The 15,055-nt window shown below is 35.7% G+C and overlaps 1 protein-coding gene across 1 annotated transcript; it reads left to right on the top strand.

The window, feature by feature from the left end:
- The first annotated feature begins 5,536 nt into the window (after window positions 1–5,536).
- TP53INP1 (tumor protein p53 inducible nuclear protein 1) lies at window positions 5,537–14,823 on the top strand. The gene is made up of 3 exons (XM_027856957.1): window positions 5,537–6,291; window positions 6,865–7,204; window positions 10,200–14,823. Exons 1-3 carry the CDS (start codon window positions 6,180–6,182, stop codon window positions 10,447–10,449), a joined length of 702 nt encoding a protein of 233 aa, XP_027712758.1. The 5' UTR covers window positions 5,537–6,179; the 3' UTR covers window positions 10,450–14,823.
- Window positions 14,824–15,055: the final 232 nt, after the last annotated feature.

Here is a 15,055-nt window from a genome sequence, read left to right on the forward strand (position 1 = left end):
AAATTTTTTTTTGAATTTGGAGGCTCTTGGAGGGGAAGATAAGTTCATAATCCTTCTGAACCTGTAGTGTAATAATCTTCTGGGAGAAAAAGTGTTTTGAACCAAAGCTAATAGGCTAATATAATTCGTGTGACTGGTTTATCTCCCATCTCCTCATCCTTTTTGTTTTTTTTAAAATGTGTTGTCTTTCTCCTTCTTCCCTAGGGATTGGCATAACTTTGAAAACTCAAGGTTAATGGGTGGGAATTACCACTTAAATGCTATCTTTTTGTACTGTCTTTCATCCTTCTGGGTAATTGTAAACCTGGATGGTTCTCTGGGGAATAACCCAGTTTAAAGACTGGCTGATCCCTGGAAGCAAAAATGAATGGCAAATAATTTTTTTTTTTTGGCCTTATAGTTGATCTCTCTGAAGACAGTTCACATTAGCTTTTAAATTGCTAGAATAAGCATGGCCATTTTCCTCTACAGCTAAAATGCTTCAATATTTCTATAAGTCTGATTTAAGTGGAATTGGGAACTCCTTCCACTTAGATAAATTAAAAACTCCCTGCTTTAGTTAAGATTGAGAGGCTTACTTTTAAGACTGGCTGATGACTCTTTGAAGATGAATCAAAAGTCTTGTCTGAGTCAGTACTTAACCTTCTGGTGTTTGGGGGTCTGTCAGCTGGAACTAGCTGACAGAAATAAGGGATATGAAGTGGAAAAAGGGAAGATGAATACTTTAGCCTTGTAGTGTAAAACCCAAACCAACCACTGACTGTACGCCCAGATTGAAAACTGATCAGTCAAGGTGTGGGATTTTTTTTTTTTAAAGTTTGTTTTTTGGAGCCGCCTACTGGCGGCTGAAGTACAGTTGGAAAGAACTATCCAAGTGAAACTAGTGGGTTGTGAAAAGTAACTCTAATTGAGGCTACATAGTATCTTAGGCTTAAATTCTGAGACACCAAACCAAATATAAAAGATCCTCTTTGTCCACTTTAGTTATAAAATAAATAAATTACAAGGAGAAAAGAGTTCTTTTCCATAGCATAAAAAGGCATTTTACACTGTATGGTGTTTTTGTCTGGGGCTATATCTTATATAGAAATCCACTCCATTCATGGCTAGTTTTTCAAACCTGCTTTTCGGATGTGTCCAACTACAGGACCTTATTCTGTTCCTGTAAATATTAAGCTCTGTCTTGTCTACACAAAGTGTTTTACATAAATTTACCTTGATTAATCCAGTGAAGCAGGTAATATGAGTACTTAATCCAGTTTTTCAAATGAGTCTTAGAGGCATTAAGTGACATGGTTATGGTCATGTAGTAATTTTCGAACCCAGGTTTTGAACCTGGTTCATTTCCATTGTAGAGCCATAATCTTTCCACTGTACCATGGTATCTGAACAGGGCAGGACAGAATTCCTTTGTTTTGTAAATTTAGTCTCAGAAATAGACTTGTTTTCTTGCTAGCTGTTCTCTTTAGTCGTGTTACATATAATCCAAAATGTACTAGTTCAAATATAATTTGTAGTTTTTATTTTTCTAGTTCAGAAAAGCTGACACCATTCCTCATAATCCTGCTTGATTTCCAGGGTAATATTTTAAAATTTGTTAATTTGTGGTTTAACAGCAGGGATCCATTTTTATTTGAGTTTAGTAGGTAAGGTGGTGGTGAAGTGGATAGCGTGCTGGGCTTAGCTAGGAATATCCAAGTTTAAGTCTGGCCTCAGATGTTTAACTAGCTGTGTGGTCCTGAGCAAGTCATTTAACCCTGTTTGCCTCAGTTTCCCCAAATGGGTTCACGAAGAGCCAGACATGAATGAAAGTGATTAACAACAACAATTTTTACATTTTACCCTTTTTAGTCATATAGGTTAGTCTGGGAATTTAATTTGAGGTAATATCCAATATAGCAAAGATAACTGAAATGTGCAAAATCAGTGCATGCATGGTGAGCTCATGAAAACGCCTCCCTTGTGAAATGAATACATGTTATCTGAAGTACTACTTGGCCATACCATTTTTTTCTAGAGTGGGATAGTCTTAACTGCAGGGCTTTTTAGTAGCAATAATAGATAACATTTAGATAGCATTTACTATGTGCTACTTACTGTGCTAAGGTGTTAACAAATACTATCTCATTTGACCTAACCTAATTTATCCAAAGAATATTCTGTCTAGGTGTGACAGAATGGCAATGATAGTGCCTATGTTAAATCATAAAGTTTAACAGTTACTCCTCAAACTTAGTTCTTCAGCTAAAGAGAGTAGCATGGTACATATGGAGAGTGCTGGACTTTGATCCAAAAATTCATATTCTGGTTCTCCTGTTTATTACCGGTGTGACGTGGGGCAAGTTTCTCTGGGGCTTAGTCTTTTCTGTTCATAAAATTAGGGGGTTAGACTAAATCAGTGGTGTCAGACTCACATAGAACTAGATCCCTGCTTATAAAAGCACAAATTAACATTTTCTAAGTTATATTGTATTTTTATGTGCTTTGTTTGAACATTTCTCAATTACATTTCAATCTGGTTCAGGCCACACGTGGGAGTTCTGTGGACTGTGAGTTTGACCTGTCTGACTAGATGTTAAAAGGTCCCTTCTAGCTCTAAACAGATGACCTTCTGAAAGCTTCTGCCAGTCCTAATTTTTTTCTTTTTATGACGATTTTCCTACTAGTCACTTAGCACTGACCATTCCTGTGTCATCTTTTTCTCATTCCAGTCCCTTACCCCCCACTCCCACATAATCAATTGCCAGTAATCATTTCTATTAGTTTCACCACCCCAAGATTTCTTCCATCAGACTATTTCTTTCCACTCTCACTGCAACTATTGGTTCCTATCTCTTTTCCCCAAAGCAGTATTCTAACAACTATGTGACCCTGATCAAGTCATTATCCTCTCCCAACCTCAATTTCCTCATCTATAAAATGAGGGGGATGGCCTGTGAGCTCACCTTCACCTCTAAATTTACAATTTTGTAATCTTCACACCCTGCAGTCTTTTTCTCATTCATCCTTCACAGTCCTGGCTGAGTAACCTTCCAGTTGATAATTATGTAGTTATTCAGCCATGTTCCACTCATCGTAACCCTGTTGACTAAATGTCCGTGGGTTTTCTTGGCAGAGATATTGGAGTAGTTTGCCATTTCCATCTCCAGCTCATTTTACAGATAAAGAAACTAAGGCAAACAGGGTTAAGTGATTTGCCCAGGGTCACTCAGCTAGTAAGTGTCTGAAACGGGATTTGAATTCATGAAGATGAGTCTGACTTCAGGTCCACCCTGACTCTGTCCACTGCATCACTTAGCTGCACCTGCCTGGCTCCACTCCTAATTGGTGGCTCTTTTCTGACCACCTGTTTAGGAGGAGCCCATCCATGATAACTTTATTTAGGTACAACCTATTCTCTGGACTCCTCAGCTGCTCTGCCATTCTCCTTACCCCTCTATGGTTACCATTCTTCCACATTTAACCTAGTTTACCTTAATGTGGTCTTCCCCCATTAGAAGGTAAGCTTCTTAATAGTAGAGAGTTTATTTGTATCCCTGCTGCTTAATATAAGTAGCTTCAATTCCAGTTATCTAAATCTCTTCAGTCTAGCTAAAATTCAACCTTCAGCCTGTCTTGTGTATCTTCTGCTATGTTGACTGTATTCTATTTGACTCTTTGTCTAGCCCATATCTTGAGGACCATCTGTGATGTTGCTTCTGACCTCACTTTTATCTGCTTATCTGTCAAATGAAAGTGAATTTTTTTGATAGCTCTAATTTCTTAGCACTTTACACCTGTTTGCACTTATGTGTTTCTTGATCATATTGTTTACTTTTTTTTTCTCCATACATCCTTTGCCTTCTATTAGATTGTGGACTTGTTTTGAAGAAGGTCTGTGCCATGTCTTAGTATCTCAGTTTCTACAACAGTGTCTTGCTTGTTGTAGGCATTTAATGAATATTGAATACCTGAAGAATCCAAGCTGAGTATCCTTGTTCAGCTGAATTACATGGTTGCACCAAACTGGCTTTTATCTTTCTGTGTATTTTATAATATCAGTCTGCATCTGTTATAGGATTGCTGTATGGTAGGCTCTATGTGCAGTATTTAGTTGCCTTAAAATCACGAAGTCTGAAAAACAATGGATTTTAAAGATGAAAAGAAACCAGATCTAGTCCAAAATCTTCATTTTTATAGGTAAGGAAATAAAGTTCTAGAAGAGGAAAATGGCATCTGATAATAGCCAGTATTGCTAATTCAGAGGTTTGCCATTGTTAAACACAATTTGTAAGTAAATATTGGGAATTGATTAGGCTCCCCATTAAGTGGATTAAGGAGGTCAAAAAGGCTTGAGCACATCTTTCTGGAATTGTGCTTTTAGAAGGTTTTGAAAGAATATCTTTGGTTGCAGGGCATTGAGTGTTCCCAGCATAAAATAGTTTCCACTAAATAAGCATCATAGGAAAGCTGACATAGTCAACTGCTTCTGGGCCACACCCTTGTTCCTCATAGAATGAGGCAGGGAAGCCACTGTAACCAGCAGTATTTTCCTGAGCAGGATTTCCTGCCCTGTAACTGAGACAATACTTGGCCTATTTGGGGCTTCATCCCCAGGCTTCTCTGAAGCAGCTTGCCAAAAGGGTGAAATAATAATAGCTAGCATTTTAAAAATGCTTTATTTGTAGTTTTATCCTCATAACAACCCTAGGAGGTAGGTGCTTTTATTCCCAATTTACAGATGAGAAAACCGAGGCAAACTGTCAATAAACATTTATTAAGTACCTACTCTGCCAGGTGCACTGGTGATAACAAAAAAAAAAGCAAAAGAAAGTCCTCAAGAAGCTCACAGTCTAATGAAGGAGATAGCAAGCAAACACATATTTACAACCAAGCTATATACACAGTAAGCAGGAAAAAAACAGAAAACTTTAGAACTAAGAGGAGTTGGGAAAAGCTTCCTGTAGAAGCTCGAATTTTAGCTGAGACTCAAAGGAAGCCTGGGAAGCCAGTCACACAACAGTGTCTGAGGAGGGGTTTGAACCCAGGTCTTCTTAATTCCAACAATCACTATCCGTTTTTGTCCCTAGGACTAAGTCTGGAATCTTGAAAGTAGTGTAGGCATTTAATGTTAAATTAATTGAATGCAGCAAGCGTTCAATTCAAGCATTCAAGAATGATTTTTGGAAGCAATGTGCCATAATAGTTCACCTAAGTTGAATTCAGTACACGGGACACCTATAGAAGAGGTATAGTAATTTGAAATGTATTACTTTAAAGAATTGCATTTTACTCCTATCTAGTAATGAAAAAATGCACTAACATGATTGTTTTCTGTATGAACTTATTTTTTAATCTAAAATTTGTTGTTGTTGAATTGATTGAGTCATGTTAGACTTTCTGTGACCCCATTTGGGGTTTTCTTGGCAAAGATACTGAAGTAGTTTGCTATTTCCTTCTCCAGCTTGTTTTTACAGTTGAGAAAACTGAAGCAAAGAGGGTCAAATGACTTGCCCAGGGTCCTAGTAGGTGTCTGAGGCTACATTTGAACTCCAGTCCTCTGACTCCAAGGCCTGCACTCTATCCACTGCACCACCTAGCAGCTCAATCCAAAGTTAACTTCCTAAATTTGAGTGTTATTAAACAGATTGGCCAGTCTTGGCTGATGTTGAATCCTCATTTTGCATAAATAAAATGAATATTTTGTATTGAGCTTTGGTCTTCTCCTTTTGAGTTTAATACCTGTAGTAGCCCCTCAGTGACTATGAAGCCTCTCTACCTTTACTGTGCCATGAACGGGGCTATGCTTAGAAGTATGTATTGGGTCAGAGTCAAAACTGGCTGTGGCTTTCTTCAGTAGCATTACAAATATTTGTTGGTTGATCATGTAAAACATTGGCCATTAGAGCAAATACAGTGTAGGAAAGAAGTGTTTTTTCCCCTTCATGGAAGAGCATTTGGCCTAGTGCCTTTCTAGAAATAACAGGAAGACATAAGACTAGAGGGCTATAAATATGTCCATGTAGCAATAATTATTCTTTTTCTATTTCAGCTGAGGATAATGATTCTCCACACTCCATACTTTATTTAAGTAAGAATTTATGCACTTTAATTTCCTGTCTGTGCCATTGGGCTAATCGAAGACAGCATTTTGAAATCGCAGCTACAGAACCAGCCAAAGTCACATTCTTGCCTTAACAATGTTCCAGAGGTTGAATAGTATGTTTGTGGGTGAAATCAAGAACTCTTCTAGCAAAGAACCAGAATTTAGTGAAAAAGAAGATGATGAATGGATTCTTGTTGACTTTATAGGTAAGAGATCTTCAGTATGTAATCATTATGAGAAGTGGTAAATGTTCTCAGTTTGCATGGATAAATCAGCAACTCTGAGGTATTACAAGGTTAAAATGTAAATAAATAATTTGTTGGAAAAATAACACATAGGTTTTTGTGCCAAGGGACCAGAGTGATTGACTCTGATTTATAGACCTTAAAAAACTGACAAAATTAGGGCTAGCTAGTGGAAATCCACTTTTATTACAGGTAATGAAGTTTCATTTTTTTTTTCCTGGCAGTTTATTGAAAAATCAATGATAAGCCATTAGGCTTATCATAACTGATTAACCATTACCAAATCATAGTTGATTACCATTTCTCTTTCTTGAACAGATAACCAAACCTTTGTTATGAAAATAGAGGCATGTGAACATAATGTGATGTTAATAACATTTTCCCTTTTTTTCCCCCATATGCCCTGTGGATTTGATTATTTAAATAATCAATGTGACATCCATTTCCACTGTGGAACTGTTCAACATCCTTTTGGATTTGGAACACTACCTAGACACTAATTTTTCTTCTTTTTTTTTTTTAATTCTTTTTTAGACACTAATTTTTCAACAGAAGTAGAAGAGGAAGATGCCAGTGAAGAATCACCTACTGAGCACCCTCCAGTTTTTTCCTGTTTACCAGCTTCCTTGGAATGTTTAGCTGATACTAGTGAATCTTGCTTTGTCCAATTTGAGGCCTGTCCTATGGAGGAGAGTTGGTTTATTACCCCTCCCCCATGCTTTACTGCAGGTGGATTAACCACTATCAAGGTGGAAACCAGTCCTTTAGAAAACCTTCTAATTGAACATCCCAGCATGTCTGTTTATAATTCCTCCAGAAATCTTAATGAGGGCAACTGTGAGACTGATGAATTTCATAATCCGAGCAGTTCTAGGTAAGTTGTAAGTAACTTACATGATCCATATACATTACAAGTAATTTGCTTTAACTCTAGTACAAAGTCTAATTTGAGATGGAAAGATAAACATTTCAAACAAAAGATTTATTGAAAGGATGTACATGTTAACACAATTATGTGATAGGGTGAAAAATCGCTCTAGTTATTTTTCACTACATGACATAATCTATGTATTAAACTATCATCTAGAAAAATTTTTAAATAAAATACTTGAATTATAGTTGACCTCTGTCTGAAGTTGTAGATGGCATCTGGAAGTCTTGTCATATTTACTAGAATTTCATCCCGTCCCCCTCACTCCCTCATCCATGTTACGGGATTTGGGTGTTTTTAAAAGTTAGACTTCACATAGTTCAAATAGGGATCAATGTTATTTACACCCAAATGGTGACCAGCTAACCTACATATGCTGGGATTTTGTTTTGGATACAGCCTTGCATTCATAGTCCTAGCAATTGGACCAGAATTATTTTACCAAAGCATTTCTTTGCTGTTAGTATCTTAACTCACATTTATATAGCACTTCAAAAATCACAAAATGCTTCATTTCTATAGATTTATGCAGTCCTATGAAGTGAGGTTGGCAGGGCAGGTATCCCTAGTTAAGGAGCTACTTTAGATTATCCAGAGCTAGATTCCTAGGGCTTCAGTCTATCTAAAGCATTTGATCTAAAACATTAAGTTTACAAACAAATTTAAACATTGATTGATTCAGACTAGAACAGTTTGGGAAGCAGAGAATAAGATGGTTGGTTAGTTTCATCACTTTGTTAATTAAAGCAGTTTCTTTTAAAATGTCATTGAAACCACACCTAATTTCTCTATTAGGAGAGTAATAAAGGATAAAAACCTATAAGGACATTATTAATGTATAAATGACAGAAAGTTGTCATTCAATTTTGCACCATTTTAAAGACCCCTTAAATAAATGTCTTTTAAAATATGTCACCCAGTTAGTGTTTTATGAATGAACTTTGTATTTTTTTTCTTTTGAGTTCTAAATTGTAGGCAGTTCTCAGCTTACACTCAAACAGACCCTGCACCCAACAGTTGGGAGTTCTCATGCTTCCTTCAGTCTCCCCAACCAGCCTCCCACCCCCCACCCCTTGCCACCCTGCCCTTTACTGGCTCTTACCTGAGCCTGGTTGGGGACCTTCTGGTTCTCCTCTTACCCCAGACCTGGTCTAATTCTAGGCCTGGAGGTGGTGAAGGGGAAGTAGAGGGAGGAAAAACTTCAAACTCAGCAGCCATCCCTCTCTCAGACTTTCTTCTGACTGCAGTGTCCTAGTAAGGGAAAAACCCTGATTGGAGGATGGCGGTGGAAAGGTAAGCATTGAGCCAAGCCCTTGGGCCTTAGGAAGGGAACAAACAAGAGGGGGTGGGGTAGGGGTGGAAACTGGGTTGTCTGGGGCTGAGAAGTAAAATAAGGAATGCTTAATGAATATTAAAACATGCAGTATTTTCAACTGAAGAACCCCCCACAACATTACAGTTAGGTATTCAATAACTGACTCATACAATTTTCAGATTCTTAAAGATCCATCTATCCCAGTGTGGGTGCTAGGTATCATTTTTAAACAGTTAGATGGACTTTTGATCCATTCTAGCTGTGTTACTGATTAGTCTGTTTTAGTGATGTTACTATAGAACATTTTACTATTTCATTATAGAACTGAAGGAACCCTACAGTGCTGTGAATTGATGGCTCTGAGTCGTGGTTTACACCTGACTGCATTTAAACCTTGATTGATTTGTGATAAATTATGTTCTGCCACCGTCTTAATTAGGTTTAAGTAATACATAAATTCAAGTAAATCAGTTCTAATAAAGAAAATTTGACCAAAAAAGTTTAACTAGCACTTGAAATCTCTTTAGTTGTTCAATAGTATGGCATTTGACATTGTAGGGTCAGGAAGAGCTGCTTAAGGTTCAGTAAGTATTCATCACCTTGGGACACAAGTTACATTTTAAAGTCTTACTAGTAAGACAGAGATTTTGTAAAAATCTTTTTTATATTTTAAAAAGTATTGATTTTAAAACTTAGAATTGACGAGAGTGGAAGCATCTTTATTTTCTGTTGGCTCTTTATGGGTTTCTTTATGTGATTATGAATTCTGCTATTTAGAAAAGTCCATATAGTTAGATAATTTAAGCCATTCAGCAGATACTTATTGAGCCCTCTTTTTTTGATCATATTCTTCTTAAACATACAAAACCAACTATAAGCAGATGAATGAAAATAGCCATGTAAATTTGGCTGTATAGACGTGATCCTCTTCTGTAGTATGTTGGGAATCACAGTTTTTCATTCTTGTTATAAATACAGTTCAGTTCAATACTATTAGATCTTCAATACAGAAAGCATATTATAGTGCTAATGTTTTGTACTATCATATTTAATGTTTATGATAGCTTAGTAGCTTGGGTTACATAATAGCACTCTAAATACCTAGATCAACATTAGATTAAGCATTTTATTCTAAACTAAAAATTATTTGAGCAGTAATTGTATGCCTGGGAAAATGTTTGTTAGAATCACATAGCCAGTTATTACACAAATTTGTATAACATTGGTTAAATCATATTACCCCCCCTTTTCCATTCTAAAGGCTTTGTTTATATCATTGTTATCCAATAGCAGATGTTAGTTCTGTTCCTAAGGGATGTTTAAAGCACTCCACTATTCTATACTAAAATATTTATAGCTGCCTATACTTAAATTATATAGCTGCCTTGTCTGTGAATCTTATGTATGGATATTTTAGCTAAATGTTACCCCAAAGACTGAAACGGTATTTACTGCACAGTCAAAGACCAACTCCTTTACAATGCTAACTAATACTTAGAAGTACAGAAGGGTGGATTTTCAAATTTGGCCAAAAAGTCAATTTTGAAAGTTTAATTTCCAAATAACTGATAGATTTAGTTAACATTCTGTTTGTGAACATTTGACATGTTTTTGCTATTTCAGAATAGAAGTACGGAATGAAGTGGGGCAACATGTTCATTGCTATGTTGCAGCTTTTGCTGCTCATTCAACTTTCCTGGAACAAACCAAGAGCTTTCGTCCCACTCAGTGGATAAAGGAACATGGTGAAAGACATTCTCTGAACAGAAATAGCCTCCGTCGCCAAAATCTTACCAGGGATTGCCATTCTCGGCAAATCAAGCACAATGGGTGGGTTGTTCACCAGCCTTGCCAGCGTCAGTACAATTACTAAGGATTCCAAGTCTTAATCATATCAATTTGTTGGTATATTGCTCTTGGTTTTATATGTGAGAGTGTGGGTGAGTGTGATGTGCGCACATGCGCTCAAATAACAAAGGTGTAGTATTTGCAGCTTGACTGATGATCAATCATTTAAATAGAATTGTTTCTCTAGATAATTTTTTTTTAAAAATTTACATTCTGTGTGTCACACAATGCCTTGCTCTTCAGAGTTAACTTTTTGCCTGAACTTTTTCAGAATGTTTTAGAAACATCAGTATGATTGCAGTGTTTAGTATTTTGGGAATGTCTTTGACTCAACTAAGTTATGTGAGTTAGTTGGCATTTTAAGGAAATTTCTTACTGAGTGATGGAATAGTCAGGTTTCAGCTGAATTTTTTTCCTTTTTTTTTTTTTTTTTTTTGTATTAATCAAAAGTTTGGAATTTCTCAGGGTCAGCCATACACTTTAATGACCAGTACTTGATAATCTTTTCTGTATATAATGAATACTTTTTTTTACACACTAACAAGCATTAAAAGGCAGTGGTTGCCATGGACATAATGGAATCATGACTGAACTTTCTATTGAAAGAGAACTTGATATTTTACTACTTCCTCATCAGTCATACAGTTAATTTTGATATCAGGTACATTTAGTTCATAGATAGGAGTTAGCTGTCTTTCTGATAATTACAATGATGTGGTACAAATATTACAGGTTATTGTGGGACAGAAATACCTGTTTCATTTAGTAAAATTAAAAGCAGACCTGTGGTTTATACTTAGAAGTGTTCATTTATGAAAAATGCTCATTTGTTCCATTGTTTTGATTACTTAGGGCTTTTTCTTTTTCCCCATTGGTTAGTTGCAGAATTAGAAAATAGCCATTATTATTATGTAGAAATTAATACAGCCTCTTCACTTTACACAATGAGAAGCACAAGTCTTTATTTCCAGGCTAGGAACAGAATTATTAGTTCTGCTTTTCCACCCTTGAGTCTGTGCTGATAAGTGATGTGTACGGATTGACTCCTGACAAGCACTGCTTCCAGACCAACATTGTCTTGAATGAAGATTAGTAGCAGCTGGAGTTTTCTCTCTCCTGTTTTCCTTGGTTCAATAGTTGAATAAAAATACCTACCTCACAGGGGTGTTGTGAGGATTATAAATAAGAAATAAGGTTGAAGTGGAGTTAGGAGATTTCTAGAACTGGACCTTCCATGTAATTCCAAGGGGCTCTCTATACTGAATCAGTTGTTATTTGGCTATATCTCTGCCAGGGCTGGGTAGGTAGTTCAAGGGAGCATGGTGCTAATGAAGCCAAGCTCTGGTTTAATTTCTCTTCAGGATAATTAATTAACTTCACAAAACAAACAAAAAAAAAACCAAAAACCCATGACGGACTACCATTAATCTGTAGCTGGCTTTACTTTTTTAGTATTTAGTGATGGCTTTTCTGAGCTATACACACTACAAATTCTCAGTTTCTTGTATGACTAGGGACACAATTAGAACTCAAAAAGTCCATTTCTACTAGCAGTAGAAGAACATCATGTTAATAATTTGTCCGTCCTTTTTCCACCTATAGTCCAGCCCTGACTAAATAATAAATGCATGTTTTAAGATGCTTTCAAAAGCATTATAATCATAGAGTATTATTTTAAATGGCTCTGTGTGGACTTCAGATACTAGGAACTGTGGGAGCCTTTCCTCCCCTTTAAGTGTGAAAAGCTGTGTTGAATAGCATGGGGTGGTTGTAATTCACGAAGTCAGATGGTTAGTGTGTTTAGATGCTTAAAATAGTTCTTCCAGTAGCACTAAGAAAGTGTCATTTTTCAAAACGGGGGGGGGGGGGGTTAAGTCTACTTTTCATGGCTTTCCCCATTATTTATTTATTTTTCCTGATTAGGGGCCAAGTCCACAAAGCTCTGTCAAACTGGGCTAGTATTTTGTTAAACTGCTAGTGTTTACATGGGAGGAGAATGATTTAGAAACTGTTTGCTAATAGGGCAATACAGTTGGATAACTTGAAAATAATATGACTAAATGGTTTCTTGTAAAGCTTCTCAGTATTGAGAAGGAAGATTCTTATACATAGGTTACATGAAGTGCTGGTACCTCAAGCTATAGATCTGACATTCAGTTGTGAAAATTTGCTATGGCCACATGAACAGATTTATGTATAAAGTTACCGTATTCTCCCCTTTCTAGAGGGCTTTTAATTCATTCACCTCTATATTAGCTACTGACCCTTTGTTTGCCTGTCAGTTTAGTTTTGTAAGCTTAAAATTCTTTCTTAAAAACTGTTGGAATTTTATAGAGTGAGAATTATCAGGATGTAATCTGTATGTACTATAAGCATGCTATGGTATTTATGTTGGCATCAAAATTTATCACCTAAACCTTGGTTTAAGTTCGTGGTTATTCAAGGTGCTGCAAGGCCAGTAGCCTAGTTAGAAATATGAATCTGATATATTTTTTGAAATATGGCCAAAGAGATTAGATTTTAAAGTTTGTTGATAAATGCTAGTGATTTGAAATTGCTTATTCTGAAATCATACAAGGAGAAATGCCCCTTTTAAAATTTCATAAGACTTTTTCACTGTCTGCAGTTGAGTTTTTTGTTAATAATGCCTAGATACATGAAGACATTACATTCTGTCCGTCATATGGCAGTATTGTGATATAAATTGAAAACTAACTGGTCCATGATTTATCTTCCATATAAATGCATTTATAATTTCATTTGGTTTGGTTTGTTTGGTGTTGTTTTTGCAGTTCTAAAAGTGGTTCAATTATAAAATTTCCTACTGTGGGGAATTTTTGTTACTGTCCTTCATTTGATTTGTGCTGTATGCTTTGGTTTACATACTCTTCTGTTGTGATTTGATTCTGTCCCCTAACCTAACCTCTTTTAGTGGGAGAACAGTAAATTTACCATCTGATAAAACCTTTTATCATTTGCTTATTTTATGCTTTCAAAGTGGAATCACTTTTTAAAATCCTTTTTATTTTCTTTAAAGGAAAAAGAGCAAGGAAGAGTATAGTCTAAATTTACCCTGATTCTCTTTGAGTTGGAAAAGACAAAAATAAAGGAAGATTAAATCTTGTTCATCTCAAATTAGACTATATAAATTGTCATTTTAAATAGTGAGATTGAATAATGAAGTGAAAAGAACTTCCTAGTCTAGGGCTTTTATTTTTGCTATAGAGACAATTTGAGACTGCTCCTTGTACCAGGAGATACTAATCTGTTGGATGTTTTTTGTTTTGGTAATGTTTTTTTAAAGTTTTTTTAAGGCCTGTTCTTACTAATTCTTGTAGAACTGAGTCACCAGAATTGAACGTCTTTTGTCAGCAGTCAAGTTAGGTAAGGTGATTCATCCCTTTCTACATGTATGTTTAAAGTGTTATTTAAATTTTTATATTCACATAAAAAAAATATTCACATTTTTTTTGTGGCGATGAACCTTGTCATATACCACAATTTTCTTAAAACTGTTCAAGTTTAAGTAGATTGAAAACTAGGAAAATTATGCAGCTAGAAGGACATCTGTTTTAATGTCTTTATTTTGGGAGAAGTTACTTTCAGAAAAGGCAGCTTCCGTTCGAGATGATATATATGGTTGCATATCATTGGGGATTCTTTTAATGTATATGTTGTGGTTTTTTTGTTTTGTTTGGGATTTAAATCTAAATGTTACACTCCATATAATAATGCTCTGTATTTTTGTCTGGAATTTTAAGGGGTTTTTATTTTCTAACTGGATGGCTGTTTACAAACCAAGCCACTAGAGGGGAGGGGAGGTTGGGTCTGGTGTGTGTGAAGGGTTTCTGCTGAAACCTTTGGTTTGTTTTCCCCAGAGGTTCTGGACTTTAACTGTTATCTTTTTTTATGTGTTTTATTTAAAGTAAAAGAAGTGGCTTTGATTTTGTTTTAGAAATGTTAACACATTGATTTTTTTTCCCCCAAGACAATACATTTTGTAACTAGATTAAATAGTACTGTCAGTTGGACTATATGTGCCTTGTAAATGTGTTTCTATACACAGAAAATTTGAACAACTTGAAAGACTCAAGGACATTTGGTTAGGAGAAATACTGTACATCAATCTATGCATAAATGGCAGCTTATTTCTTGAGCCACTCACTGTCTAGTTTCTGTTTTTGTAGAAAATTTGATACTGATTGGTTCACAGAGGAATGATTGGTTTTACAAAACAGACTGAATAATACAGTACAGCACTTTGCCAAAAAAAAAAAAAGTGTAGCATTGCTTAAACATGTGTACTAACACCAGTTTTTGTATGGGGGGGGGGTCTTTGGTGCATTTTGCACTTCTTGGTCTTTACCTGTCAGTAAATAAAATGTCTTTTGCTTCAAAATTATTTGTCCACTTTTTTCCTTTTTTTATTTCAAAATTGTTTTATACAGCAATAAAAAATATACAGCATTTCACAGAACATGAATATCAAGTAATCTCAGATTTCAGAGTGGGGTAACCAGTTTGCAGAGATGAGGTCTTTACATGAAAATATATATATTGTAAATCCCAGAAGAGATACATTATGAAAGGGATGAGGATACCTTACATCATTGTTAGGTTTCTCAAACCCA

The sequence above is a fragment of the Vombatus ursinus genome, unplaced genomic scaffold (genome assembly GCF_900497805.2).
Source record: "Vombatus ursinus unplaced genomic scaffold, bare-nosed wombat genome assembly UNPS02011767.1, whole genome shotgun sequence".
NCBI classification, from domain to species: domain Eukaryota; kingdom Metazoa; phylum Chordata; class Mammalia; order Diprotodontia; family Vombatidae; genus Vombatus; species Vombatus ursinus.